We start from the raw sequence: 18,353 nt of genomic DNA, 5'->3' as shown, positions 1-18,353 counted from the left end.
TAGTGCTGCAGAAAACAACTTACATAGATTGCTGTTTGCTTCTGATTAATTGTTTCCTTAAAATAAATTTCAAGAAGTAGAATTACCAAGCAGGGATGTGATGCTTTATCCATAGCTTTACCGTGTCACCGACGACTCAGAGTGCCCATCTCACAACAGGTGTCCAGCATGAGCAGTTATTTCCAGAGGTTTTTATTTTATTTATTTTTTGCTACTTTAGTTAGGTATGATGACATCGTGCAGTTATTTTAACTGGCCATATAGGCAGGTACTGCAGTAGTCCCCTCCCCCCCATTATTCTGGTTTCACTTCCCATGGTCGCAGTTACCTGCGGTCAACCCCGCCCTGGAAGCAGATGCTCCTCCTTCTGACTCATTGTCAGAAGGTCGGTACTGGTGTAACACTGTGTCACGGTGCCTGTCATACCCCTCATGTCATCTCATCAACTCACAGCATCACATCACAGGAAAGGTGAGTACAGTGTCCAATAAGATATTTTGAGAGAGAGAGAGAGGTCACATTCACATAACTTTTATTACAGTATATTGTTATAACTATTCTTTATTATTAGTTATTGCTATTAATCTGTTACTGTGCCTAATTCATAAGTTAATTTTTTTCATAGGTATGTATGTATAGGAAAAAAAAACACAGTAGACATAGGGTTGGGTACTGTCCACAGTTTCAGGCATCTGCTGAGGGTCTTGGAGCATATCCCCCATGGATAAGGGGGGGACTACCGTATTCTGAGAAAACAAAAGAGCCAGTAGAGAACAGATTTAAATCTGCTGTCCTCTTTCGCTGATTTCCCCAGCCTTTCCCGAAGAGGGTGGCTGAGTGCCTCACGGTGGATGGGCACTGCCTGCATGTCGGCTGGTCCCCCTCACTCTCCAGGGCCTCCTCTCGGAAAGCAGCAGACTTGGCACCATTAATGGACAGCACACACGTAGGCACTTGGGCTCAGAGCTCCTTCTGAATCCCCAGCCCTGACTGCAGGGTCCCCCTGCTTACACGCTTTGGAATCACCGTGTCCCCTGAGGTCAGAACTTAGTCATCAGAGCTCCGGTCAAAGCCTCTGTTTTTCTCTTCATTTAGATAGTTTCCAGTCTCCTAAGATGACCCAAACCATCTTCTGTGGGTCACGTCCAGAACCTTGCCGGCACCATCTGGTTGGTGCCACATTAAGACCTATTAGAAACAAACAGGAATCCCTGGCAGAACTTTTAATTGCGGTGACCAGGCAAAGTGACAGCTTTGAAAAATGATGCTCAGCCTCATTGACCCAAATGAGTGAGCAGTCATCTGTCCTGAGGGTGGAGGTTTACCACTAGGTAACCAGCCAGCGTAATCACGTTTCAGAATGCCACCTCCACACTTCTCTGGCAGATTCCAAAGGACGCCAGCAGGGGCACACACAGGAGTTCTCAGATCTGGCTTACCTGGAAGCTTCTGGGACAGTTGTGATGTTGAAACCACACTGTTGCCAGCAGCAGTGGGCCTGGGGGTGTCAGGTCACCCCAGCCCCTCTGGCACACGTCCAGGGGAGCAAGGGCTCTGGCCCTGTTTGGATACGCGGGCATCTATGAACCAGGCCAGACCCAGCGCAGGCCAACCAGAGGGCCAAGACCAGGGCCCTGAGTCACCTGCTGCCACATGGCCAGACAGGCTATGAACCCAGACCCATCACACATGAAAAGTCATATGTTTTTTTCACTATGACCTGACTTCCTTGCCTTCTTCCCGTTTTAGTGGGCAGAGGCATATTTGTTTTCGAGGCTCCCTTGGCGTAATGCTTAAACTTGAGCATGCACGAACATTTCCTGGAGGCCTTGTGAAAACCCATGTTTCGGAGCCCCAGCCCCAGAGTTTCTGATTCAGTAGGTCCTGGATAGGGCCCAAGAATTTGTATTTCTAACACGTTCCCCAATGATGCTTATGCACCTGTTTGGAACGCCACACTTTGCAAATCAGTGTCCTTGCCTATGACTAGATGGAAGACAAGTGCAGTTGAGCACACAGCAAGAGGGCGCTACTGGCCTCTGTTTCAGTTGATAAAAGGACTGCAGATCCACCCTGGCTGGGCCCCAACTCCCAGAAATGGATGGAACTGAGCTGAGAGACCAGCATGGACACACACGTGCACACACACACACACACACAAACACACGTGCACACATACCACAGACTTTGGAATCACAGAATCACCCTGAATCTCTGTTTCCTCCTCTGGGACCCAACAGTGAAAAGGAGGACAGGATATCTCCCCAAGTAGCTGGACTGAGAGTCCCTCTCATAAGTTGTGGGTCTGCCTCTTGTCTCCAGGCCTTGTATGGACACACGCAGGCTGTCACGTGCCTGGCAGCATCGGTCACCTTCAGCCTCCTGGTGAGTGGCTCCCAAGACTGCACCTGCATCCTGTGGGACCTGGATCACCTCACTCACGTGGCCCGCCTGCCTACCCACCGAGAAGGCATCTCTGCTCTCGCCATCAGTGACGTCTCAGTAAGGCCCTGCCTTCTCAATGTCTGGGAGCCTGCCTGGCAGCACAGTGCAGTGCCCCAAGAGAAAACACAGGGGCAAAGAGAGGCTGACCACCCAAGAATGTGAAGAGGCTCCCGATCGTATAGAGTATTCTTTACCCAGACAGAGTGGAGCCATCAACATGGGCAGCATCTGGGTCTAGATTTTATTTTTTCCTTTTTTATTTCTCTCCCTCAGGGTGGTGGGGGTGGTGGGAAGTGTCTATTCTGGCACAAGCATGAAGTTGGCTTTGGTAAGAGATCTGCTGGGCTTGACTGACTAATTCAGCTCACTGACTGCAAATCAGTGTTAACTCAGCAGGTGCTTCTGGTCTCCATGGCAGGAAGTGCTTCTGCTTGTCCCTCGGTGCTGGCTACCATAGATGAGGCTGTCAGGAACATGTGTGTGTGTGAGAGACAGAGACAGAGACAGAGAGAAGAGAGAGAGTTAGAGACATATATATCTAAATCTCAATATGGAGTTTCTCCCAGGCTAGAATCTCCATCATAGGGCACAGGGTTCCCTGAGGATTCAAAGCCTCTGCATCTACTCACAGAAAGCCCCAGGAGTCCAGCACATGGATAGAATGGGCAAGGGGATAATAGAAGGAGGGGGAGATGATCAAGAAGGCTCCTGGTACCAACTTTAGTCAAAAGTGGTCTCCAGGTAGGCCTGAATCAAGGATGAAAGTTACATGGGCAGATAGAGGGTGGATGGTTGGATGGATGGATGGATGGATGGATGGATGATAGATGGATAAATGGGTAGATGGATGGATGGGGAGATTGAAGGATGAATAGGCAGATGGGTGGCAGGCAGATAGGTGGATAGATGGATGGATGGATGAATAGGTATGTGGGTGGATGGATATTTGGATGAATTAGTGGGTGGATAGGTAAATGGGCAGATAGAGAGTGGATGGATAGATGGATAGATGGATGGATGGTGGGTGAACGAATGGATTGGTGGCATTGGGAAAGAAAAAAGCCCTGATCTGAGAGAGCATAAAACCCATATAGAATAATGTCCTCAGTCCTCAGAGAAGACTTACATCAGGACAACAACTTGTTGACTTCAACTTGTCCTGAAACCAACCGAGTTCACCAATTGAGTGCCTGCTGGGCCCAGTGCTGGGTACTGGGCAGAGATATATCAACATGGTCCTTGACCTCAAGCAGACTCTATACCAAACAGTTCAGGAAAGGACATGACGGAGCCAAGTCCAGGGGGCTATGGAGGGGCACTGAGTTGCCTACATCCCTTTTGTGGTAGGGCAAGGCTCAAAAGCATGGCTCCAGCTGGTTTTATGAGACCTCGGTGACAGTGACCACTACACCATTGGCTATAACATAGACAAGGACTTGAGAAGAAAACTCTGGACATAACCATTATAGGAAATTCAATGGGGACATTTTTCCTCAGAAATTCCCTTCAGAGGGATATTGTCCAATTTTGAGTCATATACAATCATTCAAACCTCTGTCCTTGCCCTCCACCAGGTGATATCCAGATTTTCTTCATGGGTAGAGGGCCAGCCAGCCAGGTATAGGTCCCATGTCCAGAGCCAGGGGCAGTCTCCAAGCTGGGTCTTCTATGCCAGTCAGTATATGGTCAGGGAGAGGGTTGTGGGAGGAGTCCAAAGGGCGAGCCAGTCAGCTTGTGTCAGGGAAAGCAGTATCCAAACACATTATTGCAATAGGAAAATAGCCAGGAATTTGCAGTGTGTGAAAACACAGCAGACCTATGAGTCATCTGGGAAGAAGTAGGTGTCTTAGAAGGTCTTGGATTACCTTGGATAGTCTTCAGAAGATAGCAGGTTAAGGGTGATTGGGTGTACAAACTCTGTCTGAGCAAGTGGCGGATGGGCAGGCAGTGACCCCAGCATGGAGTAAAGGCGGCTCTCGTGCTGCAGGGCACCATTGTCTCCTGTGCGGGAGCCCACTTGTCTCTATGGAATGTCAATGGACAACCCCTGGCCAGCATCACCACTGCCTGGGGCCCTGAAGGAGCCATAACCTGCTGCTGCGTGTTGGAGGGGCCAGCATGGGACACAAACCATGTCATCATCACTGGGAGTCAAGACGGCATGGTTCGGGTAGGTGTGTCTTGGGCAAAATGAATGCATGGTACAAGAAAGTGTTTTTCTCTGTTCTGCTCACTTCTTCCAAGAGTCTAAATCTATAGGCTGCATTTCAAGCCAGGTGGCAGACCAGACCAGATCTCCACAGCAAGTGAGGGCAAAGGCAAGTCTCCCTCCAGGCAAAAAGTAAATAAATAAATAAATAAATGAAATTATATATGTATAATTTTATATACACATACACTCATGTAATGAAATAAACACTTATTGTCACAAGGTGTGAAAGCCAAATGGTCAAATGCACAAGAACATAGCCCAGTGCTGAAAAGAAATATTTGAGCCATCCATTCACACACTTGTCCATCCATCCATCCACCCATCTATCCACCCACTAATCTATCCAGCTGTTTATCTCTATACCTATTCATCCATCCATGCATCCTTCCATCTATCTATCTTTCCATCTACCCATCCATTCATCCATCTACATGTCCATCTATTCATCCATCCATCCAGTAATACATCTACCTACCAACCCAACTATTTATCCCTCTACCCTCCTTTCTTCCTTCCTTCTTTCCTACTTTCCTTCCTTCCTTCCTTCCTTCCTTCCTTCCTCCTTTCCTTCTTCCCTCCCTCCCTCCCTTCATTCCTTTGTTCCTATCCTCCCATCCAGTGTTCTATCCTTCCATATACCCATCCATTTATCAATGAACCCATCTATCCACCCACATATTTGTTCATCTATTCATCTATCCAAACACCTAACTCTGGCTCTGGGCCAAACTCTTCATACAAGCCATAGGGGACACAGAACTTAATGGTAATAGGCCCTTAAGATGCTCATATCCTGGAAGAGAAGAGAAAAAGAAAATACATGTATGCAATGCATGCTATGACCAGGATAATCAAAGAGTGCCATGGATCCTCTTAAGAAGGCCATGGCGAGGGAGAGCATCCTCCCTCAGCAAGAAACCAGGAAGAGAAGGAAACAAACACTGAGGTGTGAGGATTAGCACAAGAAGAACAAGGTAATTTTTCTGAGACTGACAGGAAAGATGAAGGAATAAGTAAAGGAATCATTCAGAGGCTAACTCAAGAAACTGTCAATTGAATTCCACAGTTTATGAAAGGAAATGTCAAATATGCCACAAGGTATTCAAGAAAATGCCCATTGAATTCTACAAATATTTATGAAAGCTTGCTGTATGACAGCAAGAGACAAGACTGAGGAAGGCCCCTCAAGAAGCCTTTATCCGTGGGCTCTGAGGGGCACATGGTCTCTGCAGAGAGCAGGGCATCCTGGGCTAGCCAGAACATGAGGAGGTCAGCGAGGCCTGGGCTTGGTGGGGTGCGGTCCATGCTGTGGGTCAGTCAGAGGAGCCCGGGCTGTCTGAGTAGCAGGTGCATTTCTTTCACAGGCCCCCAAGTCATGAGTGGGAGTCTTTCATACCCTCAGCACTCATTCATCCAGGAAGATAATTGAGCTCCTGGGATGGCCCAGCACTGTGCTAGGCCTGGTGTGGAGCTCACAGAAGCATTAAGGGGAGGCTGGTCCTTGTCCTTTGGCTACGGAATTTCCAGACTCAGCAAGTGAGAAGCTATATGTGGTCAGCCAGAGGATGCTCACAAGAGGGCTTGGGACCAAGAGCCAGACACAGAGGATGGGGAACCCTAGCTGCTGAGTGGGGAGGGAGGCCTCCAGGGATGGCGGCAGCAGGATGAGGGCATTAGCTAGGTAAAATGACAATAAACTAGCTGCTGAGTGTCACCCCTAGAGCTGAGGTTGAGGGCAGATGCCCTGTCACAGGAGTGCAGAGTGAACCCATCCAAGCTGAACTGTGCTCAGCCGAAGCCCAAGTAATCTTTCCCAGAGAATACACTAATAGTGGAGGTGAAAGGGGACCAGGCTCCCACACCTTCCCTCAGAGTCCCTTGGACGTGAGGGAATGGGATGGGCCCGAGCCTACAGACAGGATCATTTCCCCAGCCATGGCCTTTTCTCTTTTCTGGACAGATTTGGAGGACTGAGGACATGAAGACATCTGTTCCTGGGCTGGCAGCACCAGAGGAGACCTCAGCCCCACCTCCAAGCCCTAGAGGTACCTGCCCTGCTCAGGGTGCGGGGCACGCTTGCCTTGCTCAGTTGTCCCTCTCCTCTCCCCTCCTGTAGTGCCATTCAGGCCTACAGAGCCCATCAAGTCTCTCTGGATGTTGCCAAGTTGGGGGGACAGAGCACAGTTTATTGCAAGCTCCTAGCAGATGTGAAGCATCATGGAGAAGTCCTGTTGCATCCTGGCCCCATCTTGCAGGGACCAGTGAGCTCTGGGATGCTCCCTGGACATGTGAACAATGGTGATGGTGGTTGTCAGGACCTCCTGAGCTGCAGAATGGGGCGGGGGGGACACGCCTTGCAGAACTTGGTTTAATGTTCTCCATCTGCCTGGATGACTCTTTAGTGCCAAACTTCCCAGCCTAGGGCCTGGGTCCAAATACCTACTTGCCTAGACAGCCAGGCTACAGACAGGAGCAAGGAGGGGCCAGGGAGGGGCCTTGCCGTATGCCTGGGGAGAAGAAGTGGTTCCATAGTGCCCTAGCCTTCCCTGTGGATCCTGGTTCAACCCACCCAACCCCAGGGCAAGCTCCTCAAAGTGGGTCTGGGGGTCCTCTGCATCAGCATCGCCCAGGAGCCTTATTAAAAATGTAGATTTGGATCCTGTTCTTACCTTAAGCCCCAGCAAATGATTGGGGGTTGTTAGATTTCCATATCCAACAGGTCCCCAGGTAAGTGTGGTGTGCACCAAAGTAAGGGAACAACTATTCTGAAGCCCTCTTTGGGTTGTGGCAGATGGGCCTAAAGGAGGGAAATCTGCTCTTTCTTCTGCCATCATGGCCGCTGGTACCACAGCTGGCATGGCCACCAGTTCGGAACCCAGAGGGAGAGGGCTGGCCAGGAGCGGCTTCCATGGTGCGCACTTGCCATGCGTTCTTTATTTGTCACGGCAACCGTGTGAGGTCGATTTTACTATGACACCCCTGTGTAGGATAAGGAAATTGAAGCACAGAGAGGCTTAGTAACTTGCCCAAAGTTATATGACTATTGTAGTTTTCATTTCTGCCACGAGAGCAGACACAACCAACCTCAGACTCACGTCACACTGCCAGACTAACCTCGACCACAGATGCTGCCATGCATCACTATCGACAGCACCACCCCTGACCATAGACACAAAGGTCACCATCAAAGCCATCACCTCCTTCTCTTATACCACAGCTGTCCCAATGGCCCCACCGTCACCTCCTCCAGTGCAGCAAACCTTTCTCAGCTCTACCTTCATCGAAGATTTTGGCCCAGGACTGAGACATCTTTCCTGGTGTCTGTGACAACAGGAAACGTGTTACCATGAAGTGGTATTCACCTGTCATCATGAGTCTCTCTGGTTTGCTCTGCATCCCAGGACCCATGATCTTTCATGGGAGAGAATTTTCCAGAGTGCTGAGGGCTGCCTTCTGAAAAGAGTAGCCATTTTCAGTTAGTTCCTTTCTAGAATGTACTCCACACCTCCTTGAGTCATTTAGTCATCCATTTATGGTTCTTTCTTCACAGAAGCATACGCAGACATCGATCAGCCCTTACTAGGTCCCAGGCTCTGCACAGGGAATCCCTTCCTTCAAAGTAGGGCCATCCGGAAACACTTGTCAATAATCTGGGCTGACCCAGAGTGGTGACCTCACAAGGATCTACAACCACATTCACTTCATTATTCCTAGTGTCTTAAGGGTCCTTTGGGACTACAGGGCATCAGCCCATCTCAGAGTAAAAAGAAAGATGTGTGGGGCTTGTGTATTCTAAGAAACTGACAGCACTTCTTTGGAGAGCAGGGCCCAGACTTCCTCCCCGACTGCCATGGTCTTGGAAGAGAGCTAGCACAGGATCCTTGTTCTCTAGCCTGCCCAGGTGTACCCTGTCTGTGGTACACCTGCCCGAGAGCATGCCAGTTCCGGCGTGGGGGCTACTGCCCACTTCTGGAGCCATGGTGGTGCAATGAAGAAAAGGTAGATAAACGGATGTCTGAACAAGAACGCTGCGTGGATGGAAAGACAGATGAACAAAGGGCACGTCAGAGACATTCTGCTGATTCTGGAAGTGCCAGCGTATTCATGGGTTTCTACTCGGAATCAGCAGTTGTGCTGACTGTGCTCATTGGGAGTGGGGTCCAGAGCAATGGAAAATGAGATAAAAAGCAGGAGACAAGGCTCTAGACCTGGCTCTGTCCCCAACAGCTTCTCTGTCCCTCAGTTCCCCCGCCGCCCCGTGAGATGGAGGTGCTCCTTACATCCTAACGTGATGACAGAAAAATAATAGGACATAGACAAGAATCTACTCAACAAAATGCAGGTCGTCCTTATAATTTTCACAGGCTTGAAAGAGCCTTCCCCCCCTCATATACCGGCTGATGACATTAGGGAGCTCAAAGACAGTTTCAGGCTGGCAAGAGCCCCCTCAGGCCCAGGTCCACATCCTTCCCCTGCCGTTTGCCCTGACCTGCCTGAGGTCACCACTGTCAAGTAGAATTACGTGCCAGGGTTGTGATCACAGTTCAAGGGAGGATTCAGGTGAAATGACATGAGGGCGCAGACACATTCATGAAAACCAGGCTGGGCCACAGTATGGAGCTAGCAAGTCCATGTGAAGGCTTGCAAACCCAAGCCAATGGAGGTCTTGCTGTTCTCAAAATATTGCTCGAAACGGTTTTGCTGGAAAGCGACAGTATTGGGCACGACACATAGGTATTTGCACACGTGTCCTGTTGGTGTGTATATCGCTGCATCCCTCAGATGTCGTAAGGGGAAAGAGAGGAGATCTTTGAAGATATTAAGGATGCTGCATTTGTGTACAGATGTAATCTAATTTCTGCTTGGAATTCATTTATTTGTCATTTGAAGCAAGGACCAACCCCGTTGAGCACAATTCGTTTTAGGAATCGCCCCGTAGATTTGGACTCAATCTGGTACATAAAAAGTGCTCGGGGAAGGCTTGTTGTTTGGACTTTTGCACAGACACAAAATGCGCATGCATTTCCCAGGGCACAGAAGAGGCCATCTGGGCCCAGCTGGGGCAGCGGCATCTTCCCGCCCGGCCGCCGAGGGACCTCGCGGGGATGTACCCTGCCAATGTGTCTCCATCTCACCCTTCCATGCTGAAGGAATTACTGTCTGTCCCCAAATGCAGTCATTAAAATGAGTGAAGTAACAATCATTGAGTTATATTTTTTGAAAAAACGTTCTCAGCATTTAATTATTGGTTGTGGCGTGAGAGGATTTAGATAAGTTGATAATGCCGACTTTATGTAATTTGTTTTTACTAGGCAATTACGGGCTGCATTACATCCTGGCAGCAAGGTATTGTGGGGCATCTTATTAAGCATAAAGCCAGTAAACACTGATGAACAATTTTGCTGAACTAGGCATGCAATTTAGAAAGCAATAATACACAAATCCAATTTGGTACACAATGGATACCGCGGCACGTCAGCACATGGAACTATCACAGGCTGCAAATTAAATTGGGACGGCCCTTTTTGCAACAGCACAGGCCAAGATTAAATATATTTTCCCCCTCAATTTAACAAGTTGCTGACCACAAATATAAATATGTGTGTATGTGTTTGTGGCCCTGCGTGTGGACGTACATGTGCATGTGTGTGAGCCCACTCGGGGTTTCGAACGATTCCCTTGCACCATCCGCACAGGTCACAGGTGGCAGAAGAATCTTGCCCTGTGCCGAGAGCTGGATGTCAGCCTTGCTTTGACCGGGAAGCCCAGCAAGACCAGCCCTGCGGTGACAGCTCTGGCCGTGTCCAGGTAACCAAGGCCTGGCTTCTTCAGGCCTCCAGCAGGGGGCGCCGGGGCACCCCTAGGAAAGGCCCCCCCACAGCTCTAGACTCAGGCTGCCTGGCCCTGGAAGGTGGGCTCACTACTACAGGGACCTGGGAGGGCCCACCACGCACAAGAGGCAAACGAGGTGCCCATGTCGGGCCCTGGGACGTTTTTTTAACACGCACGTGTTCTTGCTCGCTCTCTCTCAAATACCCATGAATTCATGAAGAAATCTAAAGGGTAAAAGTATATGGCTTTGTAGTTTCTTGCTATAGAGAGACTTTTTTCCTGAGGCTCACTACTGATTATAACATTTGGTGTAGTGATGATCCTACGTCACAAAAAAAAAAAAAAAAAAGCCTTTGAAAGCTCCAAGGCAGTGTAGAATAGCCGAGTCTGAGACACTACCCTTGATAGAGAGCATTTTATTCTTCACAGCTACCCCGTGGCAGTAAGTGGTACTTCCTGTCATTAATCCATTCCACACACTAGGAAGTGTAGCCTCAGGAGGCTATGGACCTTGGAGAGCCGCTTCCCTTCTTCCCTCACTGCCCTGGAGTGGGTGGCTCAGGGTCTGTGGTGGTGGGACCCACACAGTGTTCTAGAAGCCAGGCTGAAGTGAGGTAGGCTAGGGTGGGCCATGGGCAAAGGGACAGAGGGTCCAGAGCCCTACCTCTCTGCTGGAAACCTTGCCATTTGTTTGGCTGGGGGGACATCAGGCACACCTGGAGATGTTGGCGAGAAAAGTCTGGGCTTCATCCTGCCACTTGCAGCCTGGACATCTTGGAGTGTCCCTCCGTAGTCACGAAGGAGGCCGCAGCCCTCCTAGTTCAAAAGTCCCCCTCCCCCTGGGTCAAAACATTCTCCAGTTCTCCCAGCCCCTCCCCCTGCCTCAGGTGGAGGCCAGGTGCAGGCCCCACGGGGTCCTGGACTGAACCCCCTGTGTCACAGTTGCCTGAGGGCCGGCTGGGCTAAGCGGGACTCACATTTGGCTCTAACGCTCCTGTCTATTCCTTCTCTTCCCAAGAAACCACACCAGACTCCTGGTCGGCGATGAGAAGGGGAGAATATTCTGCTGGTCTGCAGAAGGGTAGGAAGAAAGAGACGGTGGAAGTCTGGCCGAGCAGCGTGTGTCCTGAGCTGCAGCAGCACCCCGCAAATGTGGGCTGACGCAGTGCCTGGGGCTCAGGAGAGTCTCCCCCGAGGAAGGGGCTGCTGGCCTCAGAGCCGCACACCCTGAACCACTCCACGGCCCGTGGGACTTTGGCCTTGGATTGTCCAAGGACGCACTCTATAAAAAGGAAAGCACCCTGGGAGCCTGGGAGTGGTGATCTGGAAACCGTGACTTGCTCACTAGCTGCCCACGAACTCACAGGACTCACCTTTTCAGAGGGCTTATTACATGGGAAAAAAAAATTGGGTCGCTTACTAGAAACTAATGGGAAATATTGGATTGTCTTTATTTTATTAAAACAACTATTTTCCAGATGCAAGAGGGCTCTTGAGTATAAAATCACCACCCTTTTCCACTCAGTTGTTTGCCTCCCATACCTAGAAAGGCAAGAAGCCCTCAGGGACGCACAGCCCACTCTCAAGAATGTTTCTCAGGCCCTCCTGTCTCCCTCCGTGGAACCTGGCTGTCTTGCAGGCTTGCCTGCTGGACAGGGGCTCATGGGGAGTGAGGGGCCACCTCAGGAGGCCTACTTCTGTGGCTGAGCCACAGGACGTGGACATGAGGCTGCCCATGCCAGCCTGGAAGGTGGGGGAGAGACACCCCACCATGGTATGCCTGCCCTCTCTTTGTACCCCACAACAGGCTTGGGCTTGGCAGGCTCTTCCCAGAGCCTATCCTTACACAAAGGTCAAGGGCCCCAGTCCACATGCCGATTTGGAGCTGGAGCTCATCCTGGAAGAATCTGGGCTGCTGTGTGACTTCTGCCCTCCAGGGAGAATATGGCAGGTGAGGTAGTTAGTGGAGCCCCTCTGAGGAATTCCAGTGCCTTCCAGAGCATGGGTCACTCTCAGTCCCGTCATTGGGCACTGAAGGCATCACTCTATTCCAGTGTCTTCTCTCCACCCCCAGCCTTTCAGAGCTCCTTGAGAGGAAATTCACTGCCTCTTCAATGAAGTCAAGTCCAGGTGGGTGCATGGGGATTTAGGGTAATGAAGCTCCTTAACAACTCCCCTACCTGAGATTTCCTCTCCAGGGAACACAATCCTTTCCATATTTCTGCAAGTCCTGGAGAGGCTCTGATGAGTGTCCCTACCCAACGTAGCTCAGACCTGGGGATGGCAAGAAAATGGAGTGTTTTATGACCTGGGTCATCTGGCCTCTGGGGGCAGTGAGTCGATTTAAAGATAAATTTTAAGAACATAGAGGTATGCAGCTATGCCAAAGAGAGTGAGTGAGGGATGGATAGGAAAGAGTGATCTATCTGTAAATTTCGAGGGCTTTGCAAAGGGCAAGATGGAGGAGGAGGTGCTTCTGAGGCCCATTGCGCCCCTCCCTGGATGAGAAGGGCCTGACCCCAGGGCCAAGGATCTCACCACCCCCAGCACTGTCTGCATGTGCTATTAGCAAAGAGCCCATTTGCAATCCCCTCGTCAGTCTGGGGCTGCACTGAAGGACCATAAATTGAAGAGCAGAGAGCACCACTCCCCAGGAAGGCCAAGAAGCAGGGTCATAAATATCAAGGCTGGGCCTGCTGTCTTGTTTCAAAACACCATTCATTGCAGTTTCCTGGGGCTGAAAGGTCTGATGGCCCAAAGCCTGCCTTGGGCTCATTCACTTGACAAACATATCCTGAATGCTGCCTTTTGCTTCCTCACATCACTGGGAAAAGCGGGGGAGGGCATCAGGTCTTACTGTTGGAGTCTTGGGGCTAAGATGTCTGTGCAAACAAACATGACTTTGAGGTGGAATGCTAAAGAGAGAGATGCACCGTGCCCAAAGGTAGGCCCCGGGCGATATTGTGGCTGTCATAGTCTGCGCAGGCTGCCAGGACAAAGTGCCACAGGCTGGAAAGACTTTTCACAGTTCTGGAGCCTGGAAGTTCAAGATCAAGGTGTCGGTCGGCAGGGTTGGTTTCTTCCAAGGCGTTTCTCCCTGGCTTGTAGGTGGCTGTCTCTCTCTGCGTCCTCACATGGATCTTCCTCTGTGTCTCTCTGTGTCCTAACCTCCTCTTCTTGTAAAGAAAGATACCAGTCATGTTGGATTAAGGTCCATCCTCATGACATTTTACCTTAATTACCTCTTTAGAGATGTTATCTCCAAACACTGTCACATTCTGAGGTCCTAGGGATTGGGACTTCAACCCACGAATTTGGCGGGACACAATTCAGCCCAGGACCCTGGCTGAAGGAGGTGGCCTTAGAGCAAAGCCTGGAAGGACAGACATGACTTAGCCTTGTGCAGGTGGAGAGTAGGATGTTGCAGGAAGAGGAGACCGCAGGGCAGGCCAGGCCAGAGCCAGAAGGGGCAGGCCGGCAAAGAGAGAAGGCGGGTCATGCGGAGGCTGGGAGGAAGAGAGGCTGTGGTCCAGGAGCTGCAGGGGCTGCGGCCAGCGCGGGCTGGCGGTGGGGCAGGGCCAGCAGGAGTGAGGGGGCAAAGATGGACCATCCACCCCAGAGATAGATGCCCAGGGCCCAGCTCACAGAAGATGCTCCACGCGTGTTGCTGACGTACGTGGCCGCACAGATGAATGCATGAGCCGTGGTGGCAGGCCCTTCGGAGCTGGTGGCTCTGGGGGTGAGGAATAGCTCTGAGGGACAGCAGGCCGGGCAGCAGCGCCCCCATGGCAGGGGGCGAGGGAAAGCGAAAGGGACTGAAGGTGAGAAGAGACGGGAGGAGACCGGTGACTGCTGGCCTCCGTATTTCACCAGGAGCACCGGCAGACAGGGCTGAGCTGCGAGGGTCACGCGGATCCAGGCCCCTGCCAGGACCCCAAACCTAGCAGTGACGAGGGGACCCCAGAGCAGGAGCCCTGCCAAGAAGTCTGGATGTAGCTCGGTATCTGGAGACTGGAATCTGAGGATGGATCATGAATAAGAGCAGTTCCCCGGGGCCCCGGCAGCCTGAGCCCTTTCCCCAGCATCCCCACTTCCTGCCAACAGCAGCCTCAGTTTCTCTATCTGTAAAATTGGATCCTGGTGTCTACCTAATGGCCTGTCGTGAGATTAATGTTGTATCTGTTTATTTTATGGAGGGCTGAAGCAGACAACAGACTGCCTGTCCTGACATGATGCATCTTTCGATATATCACAGATTCACTCACCGGTATCTTCTCTTGCTGAGCTCAGCCCTGTGCCAGGGTCCTGGGGACAGAGAACCCTTCTGCCTGTTCCCAGGGATGCTCCCTGCCTGGGCTGGGGAGAGGCTCAGAGAGAGCATGATGGGAAGCCCGCTTCTGCGCCCGGAGATTTCTCAGGCTGGAGCAGGGGTGTTCACGCAGGATAGCCTTGCTTCAGGAACGTCCTGGAATGCAAGTCCAACTCTCAGTGACCTGGTCCCTCCTAGAGCAGAAGCTGTAGTCTGCATGTTCAAGTTTCCCAGGCCGTGCTGATGAGGGTTCCAGAGTGCCCACTCAGAGATATTCTGGAGTAGACAGTGACAGGACCTGGCAGGGATGGAGGTCATTTGCCCTCTGCTGCCCACCCTGCAGTCTCAAGACAGGTGGTGAGGGGCTTCCCTGGCCTCTGGGGTCAGGCACCCCCATGTTCCACTCACTTTCACTGGCTCAGCCAGAGACAGTAGCTGTGCCCAGTTCTCGCCCAGTTGAGCTCCTCCCCATGACAACTACTTACTAACTGTGAGACCAGGGGTGCCTGGCTGGCTCAGTCGGTTGAGCGTCTGACTCCTGGTTTCAGCTCAGGTCGTGATCTCAGGATCCTGAGATCGAGCCCCCATTGGGCTCTGCGCCCAGAGGGGAGTCTGCTAGAGATTCTCTTTCCCTCTCCCTCTGCCTCTGCCCCTGCTCACACATGTGCACGCAGGCTCTCTTTCTCTCTCTCTCTCAAAATAAATAAATAAATAAATATTTAAAAAAACAAAAACAAAAAAACTGTGAGACCAGCCCCCACCCCCCAAGCCCACCACTGCGATGACAGAGGGCTCCCACACTCCCATCCTGGGAAAGTCTCAGCTCTGCTCACCATTCCAAGTAAATGCTGCTTTCCCACCCATTCATCACAGTAATGCTCATCCTGACCTCCTTTGGATTTCTACCTCCTCTGGGAGGCCAGGGAAGAGAATCCAGTGCAATGGACATCCCTCTAATTGCAGAGAGGAAGGCAGGGCTTTCCAGTTCAGTCTGCAAAAGCACAAGATCAGGGTTTGCATTTGCATCAACCCTCTGGGAGACAGCTTTACCCACTGTGGGTCCCAGCAAGGCTCGAGCCATGCCCACCTCTCTATCTGGACAGGCTTGGGCTCACCTGGGACATACTTAGCCTAAAACCTATTCATTGCTTATCAGAAGTTCAGATTTAACTGAATGTCTTGTATTTGTACTTGTTAAGTCCCCGTGCCCTGCTCCCTGGACCTCCTAGAGTCAAGGAAGGATGGTGGCCTGCCCAACGACCTGACACACCCATCATATTCAGTACATGACAGTGAATTGCTTCTGTGAATTGCTAGAACCTGGTGGAGGGACCACAAGGGGTTCTTTGTGCCACCACCATGTTTCCTCTGGCCCTTGCTCTCGGCAAGCATACCTTGACCTTCTGGTTTTGTTCCTTTGTGCTCTGGACTCCATTTAGGACAGAAGCTCCCTCCCCCAGGCTCAGCCAGCAGCTGGGAGCCAAGTCCTAAGAACCCAGTCACGGGCCTGCAGAGAACTCAGAGATTGGATTTGGCCACATTAGCATGCAGCCGAGCAGGGCACATTTGGGGAGGAATAGACTCCTCATATGAAAATCCTGATGAAATTTGTTTAGCATAAAATCAAATCTCTCTAAGCCAAAATCAGTTTTGCTTCAATAAGTTCTGGGTACATATCACATGTGCAGATCCAGGGCGTGCGTGTGTGTGTGCGTGCGTGCGTGCATGCGTGAGTGCGCGCGCGTGTGTGTGTGCGTGCATGCGTGCGTGTGAGTGCGCGTGTGCATGCGTGAGTGCACGCATGTGTGTGCATGCGTGCATGCGTGCGTGTGTGTGCGTGCATGCGTGCGTGTGTGTGTGGGCACACGTGCATGCATGCGTGTGTGTGTCTGCCCACACGAGTGTGTTGTTCCCATTTCATTCTTAGGGCTGCTGCCAGGGGCACCTTCTGAGTCTCCTTAGTAAACAGAATTCTCCAAGTTATCTCCTTCCCCCAAATCCCTGAAAGCTCAGGGAACACTGTGTGGTCCAGGGCTGAGCTGTCTGCCCGCAAAGCAGCTGATACAGACAGACTTTGCCCAAGACCCACTATCGCCATTTGCCAGAAATGATCACCTTACACCCCCCACCCTGCCGTGACCCCAGGTCCCCTGGGCCCAGCGCTCTGCCCGGCACACTGTGCGGCCCTGCTCTTCACTCAGCCAGTAGGCATTGATGCGATTTCACTGACGGCGGAGTGATGGCTTACATTAACTATCCACCCAGGCAATTGCTCGTTCGTCTGTTCATTCATTCATTCCTTTATTCATTCATTCACTAGCATTGCCCAAGGGACCACTGAGTGTTCCAAGCCAGGCTGGGGCCTGATGGAGAGAGACTGAGTCTGGACACGGATGCCTGAAACTTAACCCCTAAGAGCCTGTAGCCATCTGGGGTCACACAGAGCCTCTAATTCTGCTCTTTTACAGGTGGGGAAGCCAGGGCCCAGAAAAGGGAAGGGACGTAACTAAGGTCGTGTAGCAGGGCAGTGGCAGGACCTGCTCAGGGCTCCGGACAAGAGCACCCTTTCTGCAGTACCGCATGGCCTCCTGTTCCTTGGGGGGCCACGGACAGATAGAGGTGTAAACAGCCTGCCGCCAGGCCCTGAGCCTCAGCACCCTGCCTTACTCTCCAGTGCCTGGGTTTCTGGGACTGGCTGCCCCGTCCCACCTCACAACAAAACAGGGAGGATGAAGAGTGGGCCTAGATGCTCCTGGAATAATACAAAAGAAAAATGGGTTGAACAGTTTGTATCGGAAGAGACCAGCTTGGATATCTCCTGCAACAAGGAATTCACTGCCTCAAAAAGCAGCGCTCTGGGACCTGGAAGTTGGTCCTCCCTCCTTGGAGCACAAGTCTCAGGAGGCCCCCTGCGCCGGGTGTCCGGGACCCTGGAGCCCCCGGGAGCAGAGGTTGTGAGATCACCCTTTCTGACCCCGTGCGGCTTTTGGGCTCTGTGTCCCTCTGCCCCGGTTGTCCTTCCTTCCTGGGGTTCTGTAAAGTCGGAGTGACAATTCCCCACCTCACAGGCTGCTGGAAGATTCAATGAGATCATGCGTGTAAGCTCCTACCACAGAGCAAGGGCTCAGGAAAGGCTTATTATTGTTATTATGCTGATTAACGTGGTTTCTCACACAGGGCCTGATAAGAGAATAACACCTTCCTTGTCTTGTCTCTCTTCTCTGGGGCATTATCCCCTCATTCAAATGCTTCCAGAATTTTTCTCATTCCCGTACCACCTTCATGATTTCTCTAGGCCCTCTGTATCAACTGCAATGATCTTAATGTTGTCTTTAACTCCACATGTTCCGTGAATTTTAACCTCTAAGCATTAATGTCTGTGAAATCACAGGTTTGAGGCACAGTCTCTATTTTTACTAATTACATAAAAACAAAAGGACAAACAACAACTCTTTTCCATGTCTGCCTACCACCACCCAGTCCGGGGTCTCTTAGATATAACACCAAAAGTATGATCCACTAGGGAAAATGTAGGTAGACTGGACCTTGTCAAAT

General features: G+C 51.2%; 1 protein-coding gene across 7 annotated transcripts in view; it reads left to right on the top strand.

The window, feature by feature from the left end:
- Nucleotides 1-11,973, top strand: part of WDFY4 (WDFY family member 4) — a 286,087-nt gene extending 274,114 nt beyond the window's left edge. For all 7 annotated transcript variants that reach the window (XM_036103143.2, XM_036103144.2, XM_036103140.2 and 4 more), the window contains 5 exons: nt 2,323-2,502; nt 4,433-4,615; nt 6,618-6,702; nt 10,354-10,465; nt 11,508-11,973. In XM_036103143.2, the coding sequence (XP_035959036.2) occupies nt 2,323-2,502; nt 4,433-4,615; nt 6,618-6,702; nt 10,354-10,465; nt 11,508-11,574 (627 nt within the window). In that variant the 3' untranslated portion in view covers nt 11,575-11,973. The remainder of the gene's footprint in view (nt 1-2,322; nt 2,503-4,432; nt 4,616-6,617; nt 6,703-10,353; nt 10,466-11,507) is intronic.
- The last annotated feature ends 6,380 nt before the right edge of the window (nt 11,974-18,353 follow it).

This window comes from Halichoerus grypus, chromosome 7 (assembly GCF_964656455.1).
Source record: "Halichoerus grypus chromosome 7, mHalGry1.hap1.1, whole genome shotgun sequence".
Classification (NCBI taxonomy): domain Eukaryota; kingdom Metazoa; phylum Chordata; class Mammalia; order Carnivora; family Phocidae; genus Halichoerus; species Halichoerus grypus.
The sequence above is the reverse complement of the archived record's forward strand: the minus strand, read 5'-3'. Positions and strand labels throughout refer to the sequence as shown.